The sequence below is a fragment of the Oncorhynchus nerka genome, linkage group LG26, assembly GCF_034236695.1.
Source record: "Oncorhynchus nerka isolate Pitt River linkage group LG26, Oner_Uvic_2.0, whole genome shotgun sequence".
In the NCBI taxonomy this organism is placed as follows: domain Eukaryota; kingdom Metazoa; phylum Chordata; class Actinopteri; order Salmoniformes; family Salmonidae; genus Oncorhynchus; species Oncorhynchus nerka.
In genome coordinates, this window is record NC_088421.1 from 14,569,248 (window position 1) to 14,594,710 (window position 25,463).

General features: G+C 42.9%; 6 protein-coding genes across 6 annotated transcripts; 2 read left to right on the forward strand and 4 right to left on the reverse strand.

Annotated features, from left to right (window-relative positions):
• Positions 1-32: 32 nt before the first annotated feature.
• Positions 33-981, reverse strand: LOC115110385 (hemoglobin subunit beta-1). Its single transcript, XM_029635994.2, has 3 exons — positions 834-981; positions 382-604; positions 33-228 (listed from the first exon to the last, which is right to left on the reverse strand). Exons 1-3 carry the CDS (start codon positions 923-925, stop codon positions 100-102), a joined length of 444 nt encoding a protein of 147 aa, XP_029491854.1. The 5' UTR covers positions 926-981; the 3' UTR covers positions 33-99.
• A 1,419-nt stretch (positions 982-2,400) lies between these two features.
• LOC115110390 (hemoglobin subunit alpha-1) lies at positions 2,401-3,271 on the forward strand. Its single transcript, XM_029636000.2, has 3 exons — positions 2,401-2,547; positions 2,760-2,967; positions 3,064-3,271. Exons 1-3 carry the CDS (start codon positions 2,453-2,455, stop codon positions 3,190-3,192), a joined length of 432 nt encoding a protein of 143 aa, XP_029491860.1. The 5' UTR covers positions 2,401-2,452; the 3' UTR covers positions 3,193-3,271.
• Positions 3,272-4,600: 1,329 nt separating this feature from the next.
• Positions 4,601-5,546, reverse strand: LOC115110383 (hemoglobin subunit beta-4). Its single transcript, XM_029635992.2, has 3 exons — positions 5,390-5,546; positions 4,991-5,213; positions 4,601-4,851 (listed from the first exon to the last, which is right to left on the reverse strand). Exons 1-3 carry the CDS (start codon positions 5,479-5,481, stop codon positions 4,720-4,722), a joined length of 447 nt encoding a protein of 148 aa, XP_029491852.1. The 5' UTR covers positions 5,482-5,546; the 3' UTR covers positions 4,601-4,719.
• Positions 5,547-6,847: 1,301 nt separating this feature from the next.
• LOC115110391 (hemoglobin subunit alpha-4-like) lies at positions 6,848-7,779 on the forward strand. The gene is made up of 3 exons (XM_029636001.2): positions 6,848-7,014; positions 7,211-7,418; positions 7,512-7,779. Exons 1-3 carry the CDS (start codon positions 6,920-6,922, stop codon positions 7,638-7,640), a joined length of 432 nt encoding a protein of 143 aa, XP_029491861.2. The 5' UTR covers positions 6,848-6,919; the 3' UTR covers positions 7,641-7,779.
• A 14,270-nt stretch (positions 7,780-22,049) lies between these two features.
• Positions 22,050-22,988, reverse strand: LOC115110386 (hemoglobin subunit beta-1-like). The gene is made up of 3 exons (XM_029635995.2): positions 22,843-22,988; positions 22,395-22,617; positions 22,050-22,246 (listed from the first exon to the last, which is right to left on the reverse strand). The coding sequence occupies exons 1-3, from the start codon at positions 22,932-22,934 to the stop codon at positions 22,118-22,120; spliced, it is 444 nt and encodes a 147-aa protein (XP_029491855.1). The 5' UTR covers positions 22,935-22,988; the 3' UTR covers positions 22,050-22,117.
• Positions 22,989-23,365: 377 nt separating this feature from the next.
• On the reverse strand, positions 23,366-24,283 carry LOC115110384 (hemoglobin subunit beta-like). The gene is made up of 3 exons (XM_029635993.2): positions 24,125-24,283; positions 23,786-24,008; positions 23,366-23,616 (listed from the first exon to the last, which is right to left on the reverse strand). The coding sequence occupies exons 1-3, from the start codon at positions 24,214-24,216 to the stop codon at positions 23,485-23,487; spliced, it is 447 nt and encodes a 148-aa protein (XP_029491853.1). The 5' UTR covers positions 24,217-24,283; the 3' UTR covers positions 23,366-23,484.
• Between the last annotated feature and the right edge of the window lie 1,180 nt (positions 24,284-25,463).

A 25,463-nucleotide genomic window follows, 5' to 3' on the forward strand; every position in this document is an offset into this window, starting at 1 on the left:
AACAAGTTTGTATAAATATAAAATACAATAGATTGTTTCGATGTCTTTATTTTCACTCAGGCAGGGATGTCAGAACATAATCCCTTGTCTGTGGTGCATTTAGAAGTACCGACTGCCCATGGCTGCGACAACCACTTTCATGAACTTCTGCCAGGTTGCCTGGATTTCAGGAGTGAAAGAGGCTCCGAACTTGGCGGCAATGACAATTGTAAGGACGTCAGCCAACACCTGTGGACAAAAGACAAAGGAGGTAGATGTTAAATAAGACTAACGGTTTTGTTTTACCTTTGGAATTAGACGTGTTGCTCTGACTGTTATGTGTGTAGGCTTACATCAGTAAAGCCTAAAATATAAGCCTATTTCTCAAGACAGAAGGCATACCCTGAAATTGTCAGGGTCGACGAAGAGTTTGTTAGCATGGGTCTCGCTCAGTGACTTGTATGTGGCCAAGATGTTGCCCATGTTCTTCACAGCTTTATCCAGAGCTCCACACACGACCTTGCCGTGAGCAGCAACTTTGGGGTTGCCCATGATTGCTGCGGGAGTGGACACATCTCCGAAAGAGCCGAAATAACGCTGAGTCCAGGGGTAGACGATCAGGACTCTGTCATTGCAAGAACACCGAAATATGTGAATTATTTTCAAATGTATTTCAATTATATGCCTAATTAATACTCTAACATGCTCCATTCAAATTTAACAATATCAACTCAATATTAATAGTAATGATAAGATAACAGGACACGTATAATAGTGTTATAATTACTCATGATCATCTCCACTATAAACTATATTAGATGATATATTTGAATGAGACTGAAGCCATGACCTACCTTCCCAGAGCCAGTGGTCCGACCTCATTGATATCTACTTTGCCCCAGACAGCACTGATGGTGCTCTTCTCTGCGTCTGTCCATTCAACCATGTTGTTAGTGTTTGTTTTCCGGTTTTGCAACAAGATTAAACAAATTAATGTCTTGTGTAGGGAGACACTGCATGCAATTTATATTTATGAGTGCTCTCCGCCCACTGAAGGCGGCGCATATGATTGGCTCTGGCAAAGATCAGTATTGGCCAAGTGAGCGCTTCAGATCTCGAATTTGATGACATCAATTCCAATAATGTATCTGTTAAAAACAACAGTAAATGTTAATGTATTAGCTGTTACAGAATCAAGTCTGTAGATTAGATCCTAAAAGATGGAAGCATATGTAAATAGGCCTATACAGTTTATCTAGATTACCAACGTTTCAAAATTAGCATGATAACAGCTTAATTATCAGTTTTAATTTATTCCTCTGATGCAAGAATAAAAGCAAGTTTATGGCAAAACTCTTCCGAAGATTACACGTCCTTCATTGCAGTGTATGTATAAGGCTATTCTAATGAAAAATTAGAAAGAGATGCAACCACTAAACATTTTTATGAATTTGGAAAATGTGATAATTCAACCAAATTCCGGCTACAATTTGGCACAGTTTCTTATCTACGACAAAATTATGCGTTCTTTTTTTAATCGGGGTATTTCAGACCGGTCCCGCCCATTTTAAGTGATTAATTTCAAGACATTAAATATGATAAGCAGAAATGTCCTGTATTATTTGTAGATAGGTGTGTACCCATGTCCTTGCATGACCTCTTTCTTCCTCTGACTTTTTTGTCGATCATCATTCGAAGTCCAATCAACCTTATAATTGGGAATCATGTCCAACTTCCATTGAACCCCAGAGTAGCATATCATAGATACATGTTAGGCCGTCATTGTAAATAAGAATGTGTTCTTAACTGACTTGCCTAGTTAAATAAAAAATACAAATGTGAAACACGTCACTTTGAATAAATATTTTCCAATTGAATGCAGGTCTTTGGAGGTGGATTTGATTTGTACAATATAATTTACCAATGTAATATATATTTTACATGCTCGAATAGGCTACTCTGAAAGATTTCGTTTTATGCAACGGAAAAAAATCTAACAAAAAAGAATAATTGTCTATATCAATCAAACAAATTGTAAAATTGTTGACATCTCTGTTGCATCTGGTGCAATTGATTTAAATGCATGAAATTTGGTCAATTAACTAAAGATTTAATATTTGGCTGTTTCGGCAAAAGCAGCTGCAACTTTAGAATTAACCTACTGGAAATATATGCTTACAATTAATGTATTTGCATTGCGCTAAAAGGTTAATTATGGATATTATTAGAAACATAGCCCTCTGACATCTTATTGAAGTTTTTAATATAAAACGCTAACTGAATATTTTATAAAAGCCAATAACGTTTCTTACTCTTGGATTTTGACCAAGATGGTTGCAGTGTAGGGGGAGTGTACCCTAGTAGCTGGGCGTGTCTGCCGCTCTATTGTAATATAAAGGGACCTAGTGGTGTAGGCAGTCATCTTCAGATAATTTCTTGTATATTTAATACAGGCCAATCGGAAAGGAGCAAAATGAGTCTGACAGCAAAGGACAAATCTGTGGTCAAGGCCTTCTGGGGCAAGATTAGTGGAAAGGCAGATGTCGTCGGCGCTGAGGCTTTGGGGAGGTAAGCCTTCTTAATGAACGAATGATGAGAATGATCGTGTTTAAACTGATGACAGCGGCCTATGTGCCTACCCCGAATAAGCATTTTAACATACAATAAGTAAACTCATTTCATTACGTTGTAGACACAGACGATGGGAGAAATATGAAACGCGTAATGCATCTAACAAAAACTCCAATATGAATCGAACTATTCTGTACCTTCCTTTGCAGGATGCTGACTGCTTACCCCCAGACTAAGACCTACTTCTCCCACTGGGCTGACCTGAGCCCCGGCTCTGGGCCAGTCAAGAACCATGGAGGCATCATCATGGGTGCAATTGGTAAAGCAGTCGGACTGATGGACGACCTCGTGGGGGGACTGAGTGCTCTCAGTGATCTGCACGCCTTCAAGCTGCGGGTTGACCCTGGAAACTTCAAGGTTTGCCCACAGATAACCTATTGTCTGTATATTGATCACTCTGTCTGTTGCTAAAGCACAATCCTTCAATATTAACTTTTAAAATATACTTTTCAGATCCTGTCCCACAACATCCTTGTGACCCTGGCTATTCACTTCCCTTCTGATTTCACTCCCGAAGTGCACATTGCTGTGGATAAATTCCTTGCAGCCTTGTCCGCTGCCCTGGCTGACAAATACAGATAAGACCATCATGAAAGTCCACCATTGGACTCCAGTTCCTGCTCTGCTGTTATTACAATAAAATAAACAGGCAATGAATGATGTTACGTCCTCTGTTTGTGTTCTTTTCCCACCAGAGTTCACCATCACAAAGACATATTTTAATTTCAAATGGTCAAATGGTCACATCTAGATAGAATACATTGCATTAAGAAAGGATGGGATTAAGTACTAAATGGTGCTTTAGGTCCACCATCCACTATCTCACTATGTTATTCTCCATAACTTTGTTTAGCCTATGTAATACGTGTAACGAACCGCTTTTAATGGATCCTTAAATAACCTTTTGAATACACTTTTTGGGGTTACTTTTTTAACTATTCCCCTCCCCAGTTATTATTCTCATGAAAAATAATATGCATAACAATAACAACAATAGCACAATATTTTTGTTCTCAGTGTTTGTTATGATTTTAGTGGCAAAGCAGAATAAAACAATCTAAATATGAGGTAGAGCCCCAAGTCCAATGGGTATATCCTCTGGTACGTTGATGTTAATGTTCTCCATATCCACAGCCAGAATGATTTTGAGTGCATGGGGATCAAACAGGTTTCCTGTTATAATCATCAGAGGTGTAGGGAGGGAGAAGTCTGTGAATCCCCAAAATAGTCATTATACAGATGATTAACAAAACATGCACACCACAGAATTCATACACTCTAAAATGAGGTTTCAACAAGGGTTCTTCTAAGATCCCCAAAGTTTTTTGTAGAACCTTAGGGTTCTTGGAACTGAAAATGGCCTCCAAAAGGTTATTCCAAGAACCCCATAAGAGGCGGGGTTAATCGAGGAACCTCTTTAGTTGGTGGGGGTTCGTGCAGGAACCTGACTGCCCAACTGAAACATTTGGATTTGAAAGGGCAGCAGGTGCAGGCACTTAACTGAAAAATGTAAAGATCTCCTCAATTTAAGAGAAGGTTTGTCCATTGTATGAACTAAATGTATATTGTTTTATGATGATCTCTCTTTTCATATTTGTGCATATCATTATAAAACAGAAAATGGACACAATTCAATGGATATCAATCAACAAAGAGGCAAGAATATGTAGGCTATAAGAATATGTTGTTGGCTAGCTGTATGACTGAACTGATCACTTTTGTGTCTGCAAGTATACAGACAAGGAGGCATACAAAGGTATGTTAATTGCTATTGGTATGTTATGCAGATCACATTTGCCATCCTCTTTCCTTATCTCATCAATGAATATCCCATAGGCCTCTAGATTATGACCAAGTATGTTTATGAAAACCATCATCAAAACAGTTTTTTAAATTCACATTCCCTAATTTTTAGAGTGTAGAAACCATGTGCCATAAGTACATTTGCAGGAGAACGTTTTCCATAAAAAAACAACACTTCAAAAAGATAAACGCTTTTAAATAGATTTTATTATTTTCAATGCGTGTAGCTATTGGCACAGCTTCCAGTTTAACAGACTGGAATTTGAGTGTCATCTCTCTTCCATATTGATGCTGTCGAGTGATACTCTAGTGGTACTGTCTGCCAAGAGCGGACACAACGACAGCCAGGAACTTCTGGAAGGCTTCCTGAGTATCAGCACTGAAAACGGCGGGACCGAGCTTGGCGGCCACGCACACGGTGATGCAGTCGGCGAGGAGCTGTGGAGAGGGTACCGTAAAGGAACCAGATGGAGATTGTAATATTGGAATAAGCTTTACATCGGCTCATAACGCTATTTAATTCATACGACTATTTATTTTTGTATATTGTTTCAGTTTGCTGAAGTGTAGTACTCACCCTGAAGTTGTCGGGATCCACGTGCAGTTTTTCCGAGTGCATCACACTCAGTGCAGTATAGGTGTTCTTGATGTCATCCAGGTTCTGCACCGCTCTGTCCAGTCCGTGCATCACGGTCTTTCCGTGCTTGGCCACGGCGGGGTTACCCATGATTGCAGCGGGTGTGGATAGGTTGCCGAAGGTGCTAAAGTGCCTCTGAGTCCATGGAGACACGATCAGAAGTCTAAAAATAAATATAACAGGCTGGCATTACAATTATACTTAACAATCAATATGGTCTGTATCGCACCAAAGGTGAACACCGCGATGTCCTACTACACAATTAGTGCTAATTAGCCTAGGTAGCCTATTATCGTGTTATAATTGAATGATATTTAAATAAATATAATAAGAATGTACCTGGCCAGGGCCTGGGGTCCGATCTCATCCACGCTGATCTTTCCCCACAGGCCTACGATGGCACTGCGCTCAGCATCTGTCCAGTCGACCATGTTGACGTTTGTTTGTTGATTTCCGTTGGTACTTGCAAAATGTTTACAAGAGATCCCTGGGGTTTTTGTCTCATGGGACGTCCAATTTATTGATGTTCAGTATCTCCGCCCTGAACAGAACACAGAAAATGATTGGATGAATATCTTGGGGGGCAAGGTCCTCGAGTGTGGCACATGTCGCCATTGAGCCAACTTCATCCCACCTTTAAGATAATGCTTGGTCATTTATTGACATAGTATTTTTCTGTTCAATGTTCTCTACATACTGCATATAGTACTTAAAACCACAATTCATATTGTTAAGTTCGAAATAATATCTGACACCACTCAAACCAGTGAAGGTTCGGAACTTTAATGCCAATTATCTCAGGGTAGAACCTTATTTGGCTCTAAATTCTATTTTAATGTATGTTGTAATATTCACATTGAATTGCAATATTATCTTTATAAAATGCGAATTATTGATTGTAAGTGTTAATTTTGGGTCTCATTTGAATTTTTGTTGTGTTTTATCTTCATATTCAGGCGGACCCACCCATTTGATAGTTCCATATTTCTGGTCTTTTTGAATGATTTATCTAAATGTCAGTTGGTGAAAAGTCGTTTCATCTGCCTTCATCAGGGGAATTACATGATGGGTTCTAACTGGACACTATTCAATGTGAATATCAGCCTATTTACTTCAATGAAACCTCCGCTTTTTGTTTAGCTCCACTGAAATACAATGCTCGTAGACTATATATTGTTACAATGTTTAGTGATAGGCCTAGGGTACGCTTTTTAATCGAAACAAAACCTTTCCGATTATCAGGTATATAATTTGTCTCAGTATTTATGTGTTGACTGTGAATATTGACTACTTAGGCCAACGTGAATATAGGCCAACACGTCTTGATGTGGTTGCTAGTCCGATCATATTGCAAATATTTGTCCGTGTTGGGGAAGGAACTCTGAAAATATAGTTTACCAAGCTAGCAATTACTTCACACTGGAAGAAATTAAGCTACTCTGACGCTACCCTGAAGAAAAATATAAAGTTACTATGGAAAAGAAGTTCACTATCCAAACTACTTCCTGAAAAATTATCATATGTAAATCTGAAATGTAATAGAGTAAAAATTGTAAGTCAGAGAACTTTAAGGTAAAATGTTGACAGTGTGTATTTTAGCCTATTAGCAGAAAAACGATGTGTCAAGTCAGAATTAGGCAGGTCTAATGCACCAAAAAATATATGATTGCCTACTTCATCTATATTTTATTTTATTTTGCAAAAATAAGTACTGTGTAGTGTAGGAAAAATGCCCAGAGGAGGAGCCGAGATTATATCGGGATGTGCCTTCTCTCATACCTCAATAAAAACAGCCTCTGAGTTTTCCACCCTCACACACTTCTTTTCTCAGCATCGTTATTTAAGTGGATAAACGGACAAGACGCAGCTATGAGTCTCTCAGCCAAGGACAAAGCCAACGTGAAGGCCATCTGGGGCAAGATCCTCCCTAAATCCGATGAGATTGGAGAACAGGCTCTTTCCAGGTAATTACATAACGATGTATGATAAATTAAAAACTATAACATGTATTCAAATTATTAACACATAACTCCCCAGTCAAGTCTATGGAAGCTATGAATGCGTAGCCTATCTCAGCAAAAAATATGGACCGAATCCCCGAACATGTGAATGATTATTAAAACGAATTTTGTCTCACCTCATTTCTAATGTCCACGACAGGATGCTTGTCGTCTACCCCCAGACCAAGGCCTACTTCTCCCACTGGGATTCCGTGGCCCCCGGTTCCGCTCCAGTGAAGAAGCACGGCATCACCATCATGAATCAAATCGATGAATGTGTTGGCAACTTGGACGATCTCTTTGGTTTCTTGACCAAGCTCAGTGAACTGCACGCCACCAAGCTGAGGGTGGATCCCACCAACTTCAAGGTAAGAGAAAAATACACACAAAGAAAACACACAAAAAATCAGAGTTTTTACCTGAATGAAGGTGAAATAATCTATTTCCATTTTGCTTTGCAGATCCTGGCTCACAACCTGATTGTGGTCGTTGCCGCCTACTTCCCCGCCGAATTCACCCCCGAGATCCATTTGTCCGTGGACAAGTTCCTGCAACAACTGGCTCTGGCCCTTGCGGAGAAGTACCGCTAAACTGGAGTTCAGCTGCTAAACTGTCATCCGAGGTACAAGCGCTCACAGTTTTACATCAGAATTAGACGTTCATCCATGTTTCTTAAACGTAATGTCCTTCCGATATTGACACACTGACAATAAACCTAAATTAAACTCATACAGAGGTGTTTGTCTGTCATTTTCGTTGTCTCCCATTCAGAGGGGCCATATCCATAGAGAGCACAGGGGCACGTACCACCTCAGAGTTGTCCTCTTAAAAAACGAAATAATGATAATAATAATATTTTTTCTCTGTAATACTACTAGCCATTTAGCAATTGTATGAAGTTGGCTTTAGCTAGTTCAGATGGATTCCCGATCTCCCAAACTCATAACTATCTACCAATAAGCCATTTCAGGCTACCAATCAAGTTAGAGAAGCACGCTAGTCAAAATTCTTCAATTTAAGCACCACCCCACAGCCATCCTCACTTACTTTGTCCCCTCAGATTTTTGCGAAGCATGAATCCCCTGCTCACATTGTCTTGTGATATACAGTGCATTCGGAAAGTATTCAGACCCCTTTACCTTTCACACATTTTGTTAGGTTACAGATGTATTTTTTAAATTGATTAACAAGTTGTTTTACCCTCATCAATCTACACACAATTCCCCATAATAACAAATCAAAAACTTAGCAAATGTATTACAAATAAATAAACTGTAGATGTCACGTGGGACCGCCGAAGAAGATGGCAGCACTTTAGAGAGCTCCTAATACCCACATGTAAAAACTGAAATTCAACCGCATATACTTTCATTTTTGTCTTAATATATTGACTTGAAGTACAGTTTAATATAAAGATAGTTTACATTTTGAAACATCTCGCTAAAGTGGCGTTATTGGAATGTCGACACACGCTAAAAAATGTATTCAAGCCCAACACGCGGTATTCACAGAAAGCCACATCCGCTAGCAAACAAACAGTAAATCCTCCCGAACACCCCCACCAAGACATGGATAAACACGTAAACCCAGAGAAATCGGTCAATTTTTAGGATCTATGTGAGCAAATGGGAAAGATGAACAGGATATTGTTTGGTGTTGCATCCGATGTCTCCACGATAAAAAATAAAAAAAAATACCGAGCTAAAGGAAAAAGTTGATGCGATACAAGAGAGAGGATGAGTGACGGATTTCAACAGTGAAGGATGCCATCTCCCGTCTGGAGAAGGGTAATGAGAATCATGTGAAAAAAATGGATATATCGTGGTATCGTGTTTAATCATTTGAGAACAGAAATAGGAGAAATACGGTGAGATTGGTTAATCTGAAAGAGGGGAGTGAGGCTGGCGGTGGACTAATTTCATGTGTGCAGAAATTCATCGCGGGATTCGGATTTGATGACATGCACGAATTCGAAATTGAACGAACACGTCACAGTTTAACGATGCCTGGCGAGAATAGGCCCCCGATAACGGTTCTCAACCGCTTCCTACGATCTACAGCCCGGGACAAAGGTATTTAAAGCGGCGAAAGAAAGGGGTGGCGTTCAGTGGGAAGGCCACCGGCTGTCTCTTTCCCCCATACTTGTTCAAGGAACTGGCAATGAAGAGGAAGAAGTTTGCAACGGCGAAGAAACAGCTACAGGTCAGGCACCCACTGCAGGTTATTTTCTGCAGCATCAAAGACAGTTCTGTGATGATTGACTCATCTGAGAAGCAACGTGAAATTCCGAGTTGCTTTGTTTTATTTTGGGATAGGTTTTGGGAAAGGATGAAACTTCCTTTATGGGGAATGATCAACGTGATTAAAATGGTTGTAGTCCCACAAATTAATTATATCTCTGCAATGAATAATCCAAACCGGTATTTTAAACAATATGACAATTAACTAAATACTTTTTGTGGGATAGGAAATAAAACAGGATTAATATGAAGATGTGCTCACCAAGGGATGTAGTAGGCTTGGCTTTACCAGATGTTACATTGTACAATGTATCATTTGAAATGGCTAAATAGGCGAAATATTGGGGCTAAAGGGACGCTGGCTTGGAATGGATAACAATAGAACGGGAACTAAATTATACTCTGTCACATAGTCTTACAGGGGAGAGATCTGTTGATACTCTGTCACGTAGTCCTACAGGGGAGAGGTCTGTTGATACTCTGTCACATAGTCCTACAGGGGAGAGGTCTGTTGATACTCTGTCACATAGTCTTACAGGGGAGAGGTCTGTTGATACTCTGTCACATAGTCCTACAGGGGAGAGGTCTGTTGATACTCTGTCACGTAGTCTTACAGGGGAGAGATCTGTTGATACTCTGTCACGTAGTCTTACAGGGGAGAGATCTGTTGATACTCTGTCACGTAGTCCTACAGGGGAGAGGTCTGTTGATACTCTGTCACGTAGTCTTACAGGGGAGAGATCTGTTGATACTCTGTCACATAGTCCTACAGGGGAGAGGTCTGTTGATACTCTGTCACGTAGTCTTACAGGGGAGAGATCTGTTGATACTCTGTCACGTAGTCCTACAGGGGAGAGGTCTGTTGATACTCTGTCACGTAGTCTTACAGGGGAGAGGTCTGTTGATACTCTGTCACGTAGTCCTACAGGGGAGAGGTCTGTTGATACTCTGTCACGTAGTCTTACAGGGGAGAGGTCTGTTGATACTCTGTCACGTAGTCTTACAGGGGAGAGGTCTGTTGATACTCTGTCACGTAGTCTTACAGGGGAGAGGTCTGTTGATACTCTGTCACGTAGTCTTACAGGGGAGAGATCTGTTGATACTCTGTCACGTAGTCCTACAGGGGAGAGGTCTGTTGATACTCTGTCACGTAGTCTTACATGGGAGAGGTCTGTTGATACTCTGTCACGTAGTCTTACAGGGGAGAGGTCTGTTGATACTCTGTCACGTAGTCTTAATGGGGAGAGGTCTGTTGATGCTCTGTCACGTAGTCCTACAGGAGAGAGGTCTGTTGATACTCTGTCACGTAGTCCTACAGGGCAGAGGTCTGTTGATACTCTGTCATGTAGTCTTACAGGGGACAGGTCTGTTGATACTCTGTCACGTAGTCTTAATGGGAAGAGGTCTGTTGATACTCTGTCACGTTGTTCTACAGTGTAGAGGTCTGTTGATACTCTGTCACGTAGTCCTACAGGGGAGAGGTTTGTTGATACTCTGTCACGTAGTCCTACAGGGGAGAGGTCTGTTGATACTCTGTCACGTAGTCTTACAGGGGAGAGGTCTGTTGATACTCTGTCACGTAGTCTTACAGGGGAGAGGTCTGTTGATACTCTGTCACGAAGTCTTACAGGGGAGAGGTCTGTTGATACTCTCTCACGTAGTCCTACAGGGGAGAGGTCTGTTGATACTCTGTCACGTAGTCCTACAGGGGAGAGGTCTGTTGATACTCTGTCACGTAGTGTTACAGGGGAGAGGTCTGTTGATACTCTGTCACGTAGTCTTACAGGGGAGAGGTCTGTTGATACTCTGTCACGTAGTCCTACAGGGGAGAGGTCTGTTGATACTCTGTCACGTAGTCTTACAGGGGAGAGGTCTGTTGATACTCTGTCACGTAGTCTTAATGGGGAGAGGTCTGTTGATGCTCTGTCACGTAGTCCTACAGGAGAGAGGTCTGTTGATACTCTGTCACGTAGTCTTACAGGGGAGAGGTCTGTTGATACTCTGTCACGTAGTCTTACAGGGGAGAGGTCTGTTGATACTCTGTCACGTAGTCATACAGGGGAGAGGTCTGTTGATACTCTGTCACGTAGTCCTACAGGGGAGAGGTCTGTTGATACTCTGTCACGTAGTCTTACAGGGGAGAGGTCTGTTGATACTCTGTCACGTAGTCTTACAGGGGAGAGGTCTGTTGATACCCTGTCACGTAGTCTTACAGGGGAGAGGTCTGTTGATACTCTGTCACGTAGTCTTACAGGGGAGAGGTCTGTTGATACTCTGTCACGTAGTCTTACAGGGGAGAGATCTGTTGATACTCTGTCACGTAGTCCTACAGGGGAGAGGTCTGTTGATACTCTGTCACGTAGTCTTACAGGGGAGAGGTCTGTTGATACTCTGTCACGTAGTCCTACAGGGGAGAGGTCTGTTGATACTCTGTCACGTAGTCTTACAGGGGAGAGGTCTGTTGATACTCTGTGTCTTACAGGGGAGAGGTCTGTTGACTCTGTCACGTAGTCTTACAGGGGAGAGGTCTGTTGATACTCTGTCACGTCTTACAGGGGAGAGATCTGTTGATACTCTGTCACGTAGTCCTACAGGGAGAGGTCTGTTGATACTCTGTCACGTAGTCTTACATGGGAGAGGTCTGTTGATACTCTGTCACGTAGTCTTACAGGGGAGAGGTCTGTTGATACTCTGTCACGTAGTCTTAATGGGGAGAGGTCTGTTGATGCTCTGTCACGTAGTCCTACAGGAGAGAGGTCTGTTGATACTCTGTCACGTAGTCCTACAGGGCAGAGGTCTGTTGATACTCTGTCATGTAGTCTTACAGGGGACAGGTCTGTTGATACTCTGTCACGTAGTCTTAATGGGAAGAGGTCTGTTGATACTCTGTCACGTTGTTCTACAGTGTAGAGGTCTGTTGATACTCTGTCACGTAGTCCTTTTGTTGATACTCTGTCACGGTCCTACAGGGAGAGGTCTGTTGATACTCTGTCACGTAGTCTTACAGGGGAGAGGTCTGTTGATACTCTGTCACGTAGTCTTACAGGGAGAGGTCTGTTGATACTCTGTCACGGGGAGGGGAGAGTCTGTTGATACTCTGTCACGAAGTCTTACAGGGGAGAGGTCTGTTGATACTCTGTCACGTAGTCCTACAGGGGAGAGGTCTGTTGATACTCTGTCACGTAGTCCTACAGGGGAGAGGTCTGTTGATACTCTGTCACGTAGTGTTACAGGGAGAGGTCTGTTGATACTCTGTCACGTAGTCTTACAGGGAGAGGTCTGTTGATACTCTGTCACGTAGTCCTACAGGGGAGAGGTCTGTTGATACTCTGTCACGTAGTCTTACAGGGAGAGGTCTGTTGATACTCTGTCACGTAGTCTTAATGGGGAGAGGTCTGTTGATGCTCTGTCACGTAGTCCTACAGGAGAGAGTCTGTTGATACTCTGTCACGTAGTCTTACAGGGGAGAGGTCTGTTGATACTCTGTCACGTAGTCTTACAGGGGAGAGGTCTGTTGATACTCTGTCACGTAGTCATACAGGGGAGAGGTCTGTTGATACTCTGTCACGTAGTCCTACAGGGGAGAGGTCTGTTGATACTCTGTCACGTAGTCTTACAGGGGAGAGGTCTGTTGATACTCTGTCACGTAGTCTTACAGGGGAGAGGTCTGTTGATACCCTGTCACGTAGTCTTACAGGGGAGAGGTCTGTTGATACTCTGTCACGTAGTCTTACAGGGGAGAGGTCTGTTGATACTCTGTCACGTAGTCCTACAGGGGAGAGGTCTGTTGATACTCTGTCACGTAGTCTTACATGGGAGAGGTCTGTTGATACTCTGTCACGTAGTCTTACAGGGGAGAGGTCTGTTGATACTCTGTCACGTAGTCTTAATGGGGAGAGGTCTGTTGATGCTATGTCACGTAGTCCTACAGGAGCGAGGTCTGTTGATACTCTGTCACGTAGTCCTACAGGGGAGAGGTCTGTTGATACTCTGTCATGTAGTCTTACAGGGGAGAGGTCTGTTGATACTCTGTCACGTAGTCTTAATGGGGAGAGGTCTGTTGATACTCTGTCACGTAGTCCTACAGGGGAGAGGTCTGTTGATACTCTGTCACGTAGTCCTACAGGGGAGAGGTCTGTTGATACTCTGTCACGTAGTCTTACAGTGTAGAGGTCTGTTGATACTCTGTCACGTAGTCTTACAGGGGAGAGGTCTGTTGATACTCTGTCACGTAGTCTTACAGGGGAGAGGTCTGTTGATACTCTGTCACGTAGTCTTACAGGGGAGAGGTCTGTTGATACACGTAGTCCTACAGGAGAGGTCTGTTGATACTCTGTCACGTAGTCCTACAGAGGAGAGGTCTGTTGATACTCTGTCACGTAGTCCTACAGGGGAGAGGTCTGTTGATACTCTGTCACGTAGTCTTACAGGGGAGAGGTCTGTTGATACTCTGTCACGTAGTCTTACAGGGGAGAGGTCTGTTGATACTCTGTCACGTAGTCTTACAGGGGAGAGGTCTGTTGATACTCTGTCACATAGTCTTACAGGGGAGAGGTCTGTTGATACTCTGTCACGTAGTCCTACAGGGGAGAGGTCTGTTGATACTCTGTCACGTAGTCTTACAGTGTAGAGGTCTGTTGATACTCTGTCACGTAGTCATACAGGGGAGAGGTCTGTTGATACTCTGTCACGTAGTCTTACAGGGGAGAGGTCTGTTGATACTCTGTCACGTAGTCCTACAGGGGAGAGGTCTGTTGATACTCTGTCACGTAGTCCTACAGGGGAGAGGTCTGTTGATACTCAGTCACGTAGTCTTACAGGGGAGAGGTCTGTTGATACTCTGTCACATAGTCCTACAGGGGAGAGGTCTGTTGATACTCTGTCACGTAGTCTTACAGGGGAGAGGTCTGTTGATACTCTGTCACGTAGTCCTACAGGGGAGAAGTCTGTTGATACTCTATCACGTAGCCTTACAGGGGAGAGGTCTGTTGATACTCTGTCACGTAGTCCTACAGGGGAGAGGTCTGTTGATACTCTGTCATGTAGTCTTACAGTGTAGAGGTCTGTTGATACTCTGTCACGTAGTCTTACAGGGGAGAGGTCTGTTGATACTCTGTCACGTAGTCTTACAGGGGAGAGGTCTGTTGATACTCTGTCACGTAGTCTTACAGTGGAGAGGTCTCTTGATACTCTGTCACGTAGCCTTACAGGGGAGAGGTCTGTTGATACTCTGTCACGTAGTCTTACAGGGGAGAGGTCTGTTGATATTCTGTCACGTAGTCTTACAGGGGAGAGGTCTGTTGATACTCTGTCACGTAGTCCTACAGGGGAGAGGTCTGTTGATACTCTGTCACGTAGTCCTACAGGGGAGAGGTCTGTTGATACTCTGTCACGTAGTCCTACAGGGGAGAGGTCTGTTGATACTCTGTCATGTAGTCTTACAGGGGAGAGGTCTGTTGATACTCTGTCACGTAGTCTTACAGGCGAGAGGTCTGTTGATACTCTGTCACGTAGCCTTACAGGGGAGAGGTCTGTTGAAACTCTGTCACGTAGTCTTACAGGGGAGAGGTCTGTTGATACTCTGTCACGTAGTCTTACAGGGGAGAGGTCTGTTGATAACCTGTCACGTAGTCTTACAGGGGAGAGGTCTGTTGATACTCTGTCACGTAGTCTTACAGGGGAGAGGTCTGTTGATACTCTGTCACGTAGTCTTACAGTGGAGAGGTCTCTTGATACTCTGTCACGTAGCCTTACAGGGGAGAGGTCTGTTGATACTCTGTCACGTAGCCTTACAGGGGAGAGGTCTGTTGAAACTCTGTCACGTAGTCTTACAGGGGAGAGGTCTGTTGATACTCTGTCACATAGTCTTACAGGGGAGAGGTCTGTTGATACTCTGTCACATAGTCTTACAGGGGAGAGGTCTGTTGATACTCTGTCATGTAGTCTTACAGGGGAGAGGTCTGTTGATACTCTGTCACGTAGTCTTACAGGGGAGAGGTCTGTTGATACTCTTTCACATAGTCTTACAGTGGAGAGGTCTGTTGATACTCTGTCACATAGTCTTACCGTGGAGAGGTCTGTCAAACTCCCAACCAAATTTTGTTACACTCAAAATAGGTGTGGAGAACAGTACACAAGATAATTGGATTTTCACATCTAAAACAAGGATACTCATTATTGTGGCACAATCCTAGGCTCTGTATAGAGAAAAAGACAGTGTACTGGAAACAGTGGCAAATGAAAAGAATTCATACTATACGTGATCTGTACAATTAAGTTGTTTTAATGTCATACTCAGATATGGTACAAAAATTTGATATGGGAGACAAGGGGCATTTCTGGAAATACATGAACAAATGCTTACTAGTATCACTGGTAGAAACAACAATTCTAGAAGCTGGACGCGTTTTATTTGTCATGTTTCTAAGACTGGGAGGTGATTACTTATGCTTGTGAACCCATTTAGTTCTGTATTGTGACCTGTATTGACTGTGTATATGTGCTATGACTGTGTATATGTGCTATGACTGTGTATACAGTATGTGCTATGTTGGAGGATATGTCTTGATTTCATGCTCAATGTTTTTATGCTGTACAATGTTTTATTTTTATGTTTAAAAAACGAAATATGACATTTACATAAGTATTCAGACCTTCACTAAGTACTTTGTTGATGCACCTTTGGCAGCGATTACAGCCTCAAGTTGTCTTGGGTATGATGCTACCAGCTTCGCACACCTGTATTTGGAGAGTTATTCCAATTCTTCTCTGCAGATCCTCTCAAGCTCTGTCAGGTTGGATAGGGAGCGTTGCTGCACAGACATTTTCAGGTCTCTCAAGAAATGTTCAAGTCTGTCCTCTGGCTGGGCCACTCAAGGAAATTCAGAGACTTGTCCTGAAACCACTCCTGCATTGTCTTGGCTGTGTGCTTAGGGTTGTTTTTATGGTTGGAAGGTGAACTTTCTTCCCAATCTGAGGTCCTGAGCTCTCTGGAGAAGGTTTTCATCAAGGAGCTCTCTGTACATTGCTCCTTTCATCCTTTCCTCAATCCTGACTAGTCTCCCAGTCCCTGCCACTGAAAAACATCCCCACAGCATGATGCAGCCACCACCGTGCTTCACCGTAGGGATGGTGCCAGGTTTCCTTCAGACGTGAAGCTTGGCGTTCAGGCCAAAGAGTTCAATCTTTGTTTCATCAAACCAGAGAATCTGTATTCTCATGGTCTGAGACTCCTTTAGGTGCCTTTTGGCAACTCCAAGCGGGCTGTCATGTGTCTTATACTGAGGAGTAGCTTCCGTCTGGCCACTACCATAAATGCCTGATTGGTGGAGTGATTGTTGCAGAGATTGTTGTCCTTCTGGAAGGTTCTTCCATCTCCACAGGGTAACTCTGGAGCTCTGTCAGAGTGACCATCGGGTTCCAGGACACCTACACCACCCAATGTCACAGGAAGGCCATAAAGATCATCAAGGACAACAACCACCCGAGCCACTGCCTGTTCACCCCGCTATCATCCAGAAGGCGAGGTCAGTACAGGTGCATCAAAGCAGGGACAGAGAGACTGAAAAACAGCTTCTATCTCCATCAGACTGTTAAACAGCCACCACTAACATTGAGTGGCTGCTGCCAACACACTGACTCAACTCCAGCCACTTTAATAATGGAAATGGATGGAAATTGATGTAAAAATATATCACTAGCCACTTTAAACAATGCTACTTAATATAATGTTTACATACCCTACATTACTCATCTCATATGTATATGTATATACTGTACTCTATATCATCTACTGCATCTTTATGTAATACATGTATCACTAGCCACTTTAAACTATGCCACTTTGTTTACATACCCTACATTACTCATCTCATATGTATATACTGTACTCTATACCATATACTGCATCTTGCCTATGACGTTCTGTACCATCACTCATTCATATATCTTTATGTACATATTCTTTATCCCTTTACACTTGTGTGTATAAGGTAGTAGTTTTGGAATTGTTAGGTAAGATTACTCGTTGGTTATTACTGCATTGTCGGAACTAGAAGCACAAGCATTTCGCTACACTCACATTAACATCTGCTAACCATGTGTGTGTGACAAATACATTTGATTTGATTTGATTCTTGGTCACCTCCCTGACCAAGGCCCTTCTCCCCCGATTGCTCAGTTTGGCCAGGCGGCCAGCTCTAGGAAGAGTCTTGGTGGTTCCTAACTTCTTCCATTTAAGAATGATGGAGGCCACTGTGTTCTTGGGGACCTTCAATGCTGCAGAAATGTGTTGGTTCCCTTCCCAAGATCTGTGCCTTGACACAATCAGAGACCTGGCAGTGTGGTGCCAGGACAACAACCTCTTCCCTCATTGTGAGCAAGACAAAGGTGCCGATCGTGGACTACAGGAAAAGGCGGGCCGGACAGGGCTGTAGTGGAGCGGGTCGAGAATTTCAAGTTCCTTGGTGACCACATCACCAACAAGCTATCATGGTCCAAACACACCAATACAGTCATGAAGGGGGCACGACAACACATTTTCCCCCTCCAGAGACTGAAAAGATTTGGCATGGATCCCTGGGTCCTCAAGGAGTTCTACAGCTGCACCATCGAGAGCATCCTGACCGGTTGCATCGCCACCTGGTATGGCAACTGCTCGGCATCTGACCATAAGGCGCTACAGAGGGTAGTGCTTACAGCCCAGTACATCACTGTGACCAAGCTTCCTGCCATGCAGGGCCTACATAATAGGCGGTGTCAGAGGAAAGGCCCATATTCTTCTCCTCCTATGTTCCTCTGGCGATGTAGAGGTGAATCCAGGCCCTGCAGTGCCTAGCTCCACTCCTATTCCCCAGGCGCTCTCTTTTGATGACTTCTGTAACCGTAATAGCCTTGGTTTCATGCATGTTAATATTAGAAGCCTCCTCCCTAAGTTTGTTATATTCACTGCTTTAGCACACTCTGCCAACCCGGATGTTCTAGCTGTGTCTGAATCCTGGCTTAGGAAGACCACCAAAAATTCCGAAATTTTAATTCCAAACTACAACATTTTCAGACAAGATAGAACTGCCAAAGGGGGCGGTGTTGCAATCTACTGCAAAGATAGCCTGCAGAGTTCTGTCCTACTATCCAGGTCTGTACCCAAACAATTTGAACTTCTACTTTTAAAAATCCACCTCTCTAAAAACAAGTCTCTCACCGTTGCCGCCTGCTATAGACCACCCTCTGCCCCTAGCTGTGCTCTGGACACCATATGTGAACTGATTGCCCCCCATCTATCTTCAGAGCTCGTGCTGCTAGGCGACCTAAACTGGAACATGCTTAACACCCCAGCCATCCTACAATCTAAACTTGATGCCCTCAATCTCACACAAATTATCAATGAACCTACCAGGTACCCCCCCAAAGCCTTGAACACGGGCACCCTCATAGATATCATCCTAACCAACTTCCCCTCTAAATACACCTCTGCTGTCTTCAACCAAGATCTCAGCGATCACTGCCTCATTGCCTGCATCCGTAATGGGTCAGCGGTCAAACGACCTCCACTCATCACTGTAAAACGCTCCCTGAAACACTTCAGCGAGCAGGCCTTTCTAATCGACCTGGCCGGGGTATCCTGGAAGGATATTGATCTCATCCCGTCAGTAGAGGATGCCTGGATATTTTTTAAAAATGCCTTCCTAACCATCTTAAATAAACATGCCCCATTCAAGAAATTTAGAACCAGGAACAGATATAGCCCATGGTTCTCCCCAGACCTGACTGCCCTTAACCAACACAAAAACATCCTATGGCGTTCTGCATTAGCATCGAACAGCCCCGTGATATGCAGCTGTTCAGGGAAGCTAGAAACCGTTATACACAGGCAGTTAGAAAAGCCAAGGCTAGCTTTTTCAAGCAGAAATTTGCTTCCTGCAACACTAACTCAAAAAGTTCTGGGACACTGTAAAGTCCATGGAGAATAAGAACACCTCCTCCCAGCTGCCCACTGCACTGAAGATAGGAAACACTGTCACCACTGATAAATCCACCATAATTGAGAATTTCAATAAGCATTTTTCTACGGCTGGCCATGCTTTCCACCTGGCTACTCTTACCCCGGTCAACAGCACTGCACCCCCAACAGCAACTCGCCCAAGCCTTCCCCATTTCTCCTTCTCCCAAATCCGTTCAGCTGATGTTCTGAAAGAGCTGAACAATCTGGACCCCTACAAATCAGCCGGGCTAGACAATCTGGACCCTTTCTTTCTAAAATTATCTGCCGAAATTGTTGCCACCCCTATTACTAGCCTGTTCAACCTCTTTCGTGTCGTCTGAGATTCCCAAAGATTGGAAAGCAGCTGCGGTCATCCCCCTCTTCAAAGGGGGGGGACACTCTTGACCCAAACTGCTATAGACCTATATCTATCCTACCATGCCTTTCTAAGGTCTTCGAAAGCCAAGTCAACAAACAGATTACCGACCATTTCGAATCTCACCATACCTTCTCTGCTATGCAATCTGGTTTCAGAGCTGGTCATGGGTGCACCTCAGCCACGCTCAAGGTCCTAAACGATATCTTAACCGCCATCGATAAGAAACATTACTGTGCAGCCGTATTCATTGATCTGGCCAAGGCTTTCGACTCTGTCAATCACCACATCCTCATCGGCAGACTCGACAGCCTTGGTTTCTCAAATGATTGCCTCGCCTGGTTCACCAACTACTTCTCTGATAGATCTCAGTGTGTCAAATCGGAGGGTCTGCTGTCCGGACCTCTGGCAGTCTCTATGGGGGTGCCACAGGGTTCAATTCTTGGACCAACTCTCTTCTCTATATACATCAATGAGGTCGCTCTTGCTGCTGGTGAGTCTCTGATCCACCTCTACGCAGACGACACCATTCTGTATACTTCCGGCCCTTCTTTGGACACTGTGTTAACAACCCTCCAGGCAAGCTTCAATGCCATACAACTCTCCTTCCGTGGCCTCCAATTGCTCTTAAATACAAGTAAAACTAAATGCATGCTCTTCAACCGATCGCTACCTGCACCTACCCGCCTGTCCAACATCACTACTCTGGACGGCTCTGACTTAGAATACGTGGACAACTACAAATACTTAGGTGTCTGGTTAGACTGTAAACTCTCCTTCCAGACCCATATCAAACATCTCCAATCCAAAATTAAATCTAGAATTGGCTTCCTATTTCGCAACAAAGCATCCTTCACTCATGCTGCCAAACATACCCTTGTAAAACTGACCATCCTACCAATCCTCGACTTTGGCGATGTCATTTACAAAATAGCCTCCAATACCCTACTCAACAAATTGGATGCAGTCTATCACAGTGCAATACATTGTGTCACCAAAGCCCCATATACTACCCACCATTGCGACCTGTACGCTCTCGTTGGCTGGCCCTCGCTTCATACTCGTCGCCAAACCCACTGGCTCCATCTACAAGACCCTGCTAGGTAAAGTCCCCCCTTATCTCAGCTCGCTGGTCACCATAGCATCTCCCACCTGTAGCACACGCTCCAGCAGGTATATCTCTCTAGTCACCCCCAAAACCAATTCTTTCTTTGGCCGCCTCTCCTTCCAGTTCTCTGCTGCCAATGACTGGAACGAACTACAAAAATCTCTGAAACTGGAAACACTTCTCTCCCTCACTAGCTTTAAGCACCAACTGTCAGAGCATCTTACAGATTACTGCACCTGTACATAGCCCACCTATAATTTAGCCCAAACAACTACCTCTTTCCCAACTGTATTTAATTAATTTATTTATTTTGCTCCTTTGCACCCCATTATTTTTATTTCTACTTTGCACATTCTTCCATTGCAAAACTACCATTCCAGTGTTTTACTTGCTATATTGTATTTACTTTGCCACCATGGCCTTTTTTGCCTTTACCTCCCTTCTCTCCTCATTTGCTCACGTTGTATATAGACTTGTTTATACTGTATTATTGACTGTATGTTTGTTTTACTCCATGTGTAACTCTGTGTCGTTGTATCTGTCGAACTGCTTTGCTTTATCTTGGCCAGGTCGCAATTGTAAATGAGAACTTGTTCTCAACTTGCCTACCTGGTTAATATTATTGTGTTGTATTCGGCGCATGTGACAAAGTTTGGTTTGATTTGATTTAGATGCCCATGTATGTAGGCTGTTTTTTAATGCAGTCATCTCGGTTTTAATTTGAACCATACTTTTATCCTTCACTTGTTTGTAACAATTGCAGATACATCGGCAACTTTGTTTTTGTAGTCAGCATCGTTCTGTTGTTATCCGCAGTCACAGTCAGACAGGCTAGACATCTTGATTCTATGTTTAGCAGAGATCTTCTGTAAATGAGTGACGCGGAAGTGCAAAAAAGCATCTAACCATGCCCCATGGCTGCTCTATTAGTGGTCTGGATTACTCGTAGATGTGCATAGGTTTTTAATAAGAGCGTTTTTAAGAGCCACGACTCGGCTCCTAAAGACAATAATGTTCTAGTAATGATCTTAAGGCTATGAAGGCTCTGGGAAACGATGCCCTGAGACTTATATGTATGCGTTGTAAATATGACCTGTAAATAGTTTATTAAAGTGTTCTGCATCGTACTGGCCGCCCACTTGTTTTCTTTCTTCGATTACCTACCATATAGGGGTCTAGCTCCACTTCCCTCATCTAAATAGGGTATAGCCTAAAATAAAGATGTTAAGAATTTTGTGGTGGAACTGTCCCTCCCCCTTCTAAAAAATCACGTTTGTATAAATACAACTACAATAGTTTGTTTCAATGTCTTTATTTTCACTCAGGCAGGGATGTCAGAACTTAATCCCTTGTCTGTGGTGCATTTAGAAGTACCGACTGCCCATGGCTGCGACAACCACTTTCATGAACTTCTGCCAGGTTGCCTGGATTTCAGGAGTGAAAGAGGCTCCGAACTTGGCGGCAATGACAATTGTGAGGACGTCAGCCAACACCTGCGGACAAAAGACAAAGGAGGACGTTGTTAAATAAGACTGACTGTTTTCTTTTACCTTTGGAATTAGACGTGTTGCTCTGATTGTGTGTAGGCTTACATCAGTAAAGCCTAAAATATAAGCCTATTTCTCAAGACAGAAGGCATACCCTGAAATTGTCAGGGTCGACGAAGAGTTTGTTAGCGTGGGTCTCGCTCAGTGACTTGTATGTGGCCAAGATGTTGCCCATGTTCTTCACAGCTTTATCCAGAGCTCCACACACGACCTTGCCGTGAGCAGCAACTTTGGGGTTGCCCATGATTGCTGCGGGAGTGGACACATCTCCGAAAGAGCCGAAATAACGCTGAGTCCAGGGGTAGACGATCAGGACTCTGTCATTGCAAGAACACCGAAATATATTAATTATTTTCAAATGTATTTCAATTATATGCCTAATTAATATTCTAACATGCTCCATTCAAACTTAACAATGTAAACTCAATATTAATAGTAATGATAGATAACAGGACAAGTATAATAGTGTTATAATTACTCATGATCATCTCTATAAACTATATTAGATTATATATTTGAATGAGGCTGAAGCCATGACCTACCTTCCCAGAGCCAGTGGTCCGACCTCATTGATATCTACTTTGCCCCAGACAGCACTGATGGTGCTCTTCTCTGCGTCTGTCCAGTCAACCATGTTGTCAGTGTTTGTTTTCCGGTTTTGCAACAAGATTAAATGTCTTGTTTAGGGAGAAACTTGCCTGCAACTTATATTTATGAGTGCTCTCCGCCCACTGAAGGCGCATATGATTGGCTCTGGCAAAGATCAGTATTGGCCAAGTGAGCGCTTCAGCTCTCGAATTTGATGACATCAATTCCAAGAATGTATCTTTTATTTATTTATTTTACCTTTAGGCAAGTCAGTTAAGAACACATTCTTATTTTCAATGACGGCCTAGGAACAATGGGTTAACTGCCTGTTCAGGGGCAGAAAGACAGATTTTTACCTTGTCGGCTCAGGGATTTGAACTTGCAACCTTTCGGTTACTAGTCCAACACTCTAACCATGTGCCATCAGTACAATTGCAGGAGAACGTTTTCCATAAAAAACAACACTTCAAAAAGATAAACGCTTTTAAATAGATTTTATTATTTTCAATGCGTGTAGCTATTGGCACAGCTTCCAGCTTAACAGACTGGAATTTGAGTGTCATCTCTCTTCCATATTGATGCTATCGAGTGATGCTCTAGTGGTACTGTCTGCCAAGAGCGGACACAACGACAGCCAGGAACTTCTGGAAGGCTTCCTGAGTATCAGCATTGAAAACGGTGGGACCGAGCTTGGCGGCCACGCACACGGTGATGCAGTCGGCGAGGAGCTGTGGAGAGGGGATAGTAAAAGAATATTGACATACACTTTACATCGGCTCACACCGCTATTTAATGCATAAGACTATTTTCCCCTAAATGCCTCGAAGGAAAATTGGTCATACCTTAATTGTATGAAGCACAAAATTGTAGGCTATATGCATTACGTTTAGTACTCACCCTGAAGTTGTCGGGATCCACGTGCAGTTTCTCTGAGTGCATCACACTCAGTGCAGTATAGGTGTTCTTGATGTCATCCAGGTTCTGCACAGCTCTGTCAAGTCCGTGCATCACGGTCTTTCCGTGCTTGGCCACGGCGGGGTTACCCATGATGGCAGCGGGTGTTGAAAGGTTGCCGAAGGTGCTAAAGTGCCTCTGAGTCCATGGAGACACGATCAGAAGTCTAAAAATAAATTAAACAGGCTGCCATTACAATACGAAATTAGTGGTCATTAGCCTAGGTAACCTATTATCGTGTTATTATTTAATGATATCTACATAAATATTATAAGAATGTACCTGGCCAGGGCCTGGGGTCCGATCTCATCCACGCTGATCTTTCCCCACAGGCCTACGATGGCACTGCGCTCAGCATCTGTCCAGTCGACCATGTTGACGTTTGTTTGTTGATTTCCGTTGGTACTTGCAAAATGTTACAAGGGATTCCTGAGCTTTTTGTCTCCTGGGACTTCCAATTTATTGATGTTCAGTATCTCCGCCCTGAACAGAACACAGAAAATGATTGGATGAATGTCTTGAGGGGGCAAGGTCCTCGAGTGTGGCACATATCGGCATTGTGCCAACTTCATCCCACTTTTAAAGATAATGCTTGGTCATTTAGGCGTTTCCAAATTCTAATTAATACGGATAAAATAAACAAGTCATGATTAGCCTTCATAAACACATGCATACTTAATTATACAATCGAACATAATTTCAAAAAGTAAAATGTATAGACCTTTAAAGGTTCCTTTAGCCCTAAATACTCTTTGAATTGATCCTTGTAATATTGGCATTGAATTGTAATATTATCTTTATAAAATTCTAATTATTGATGTAAGTGTTTATTTAGGATCTCATTAAAAAAAGAAAAGCCTAGATTGGGGGTAAACTATTAAAGAAAGAGCATGACTCGAAATATGTTTTATCTTCATATTCAGGCGGACCCACCCATTTGATAGTTCCATATTTCTGGTCTTTTTGAATGATTCATCTAAATGTCAGTTGGTGAAAAGTCGTTTCATCTGCCTTCATCGGGGGAATTACATGATGCGTTCTAACTGGACACTATTCAATGTGGATATCAGCCTATTTACTTCAATGAAACCACAGCTTTTTGTTTAACCCCACTGAAATACAATGCTTGTAGCCTACATGCTATTAAAATGTTTAGTGATAGGCAGAGGCAACGTTTTGCTACCAGAACAAAACCTTTCCATCGATTTTTCCATCGAATCTTTTGTAGGTTACAGAATCGATTTTTCCATCGAATCTTTTGTAGGTTACAGAATCACTCACCAATGAGTGCTGCAATAATAGACCTTACGAGTCGTATTTACTTACGACTAAACTTTAATCGTAAAGAAAATATTGAGGTATTAAGTGTTTCAAAAACCCGTCGTTATTCAATCTATATGAAATAAATGCATTCATTGTTATGTCAACATTTTTACAAACGAAGGTATTATGTGCTAAGGTCATATGTTGGGCATTACACGAATTGGCTCGGTTGCATAATTATAACGTATAAAAAACATGAATCATGTCTTGGACAAATTCCCAATCAGAGGTGGAGCCAAGATTATATCGGGGTGTGCCTTCTCTCATGCCTCAATAAAAACAGCCTCTGAGTTTTCCA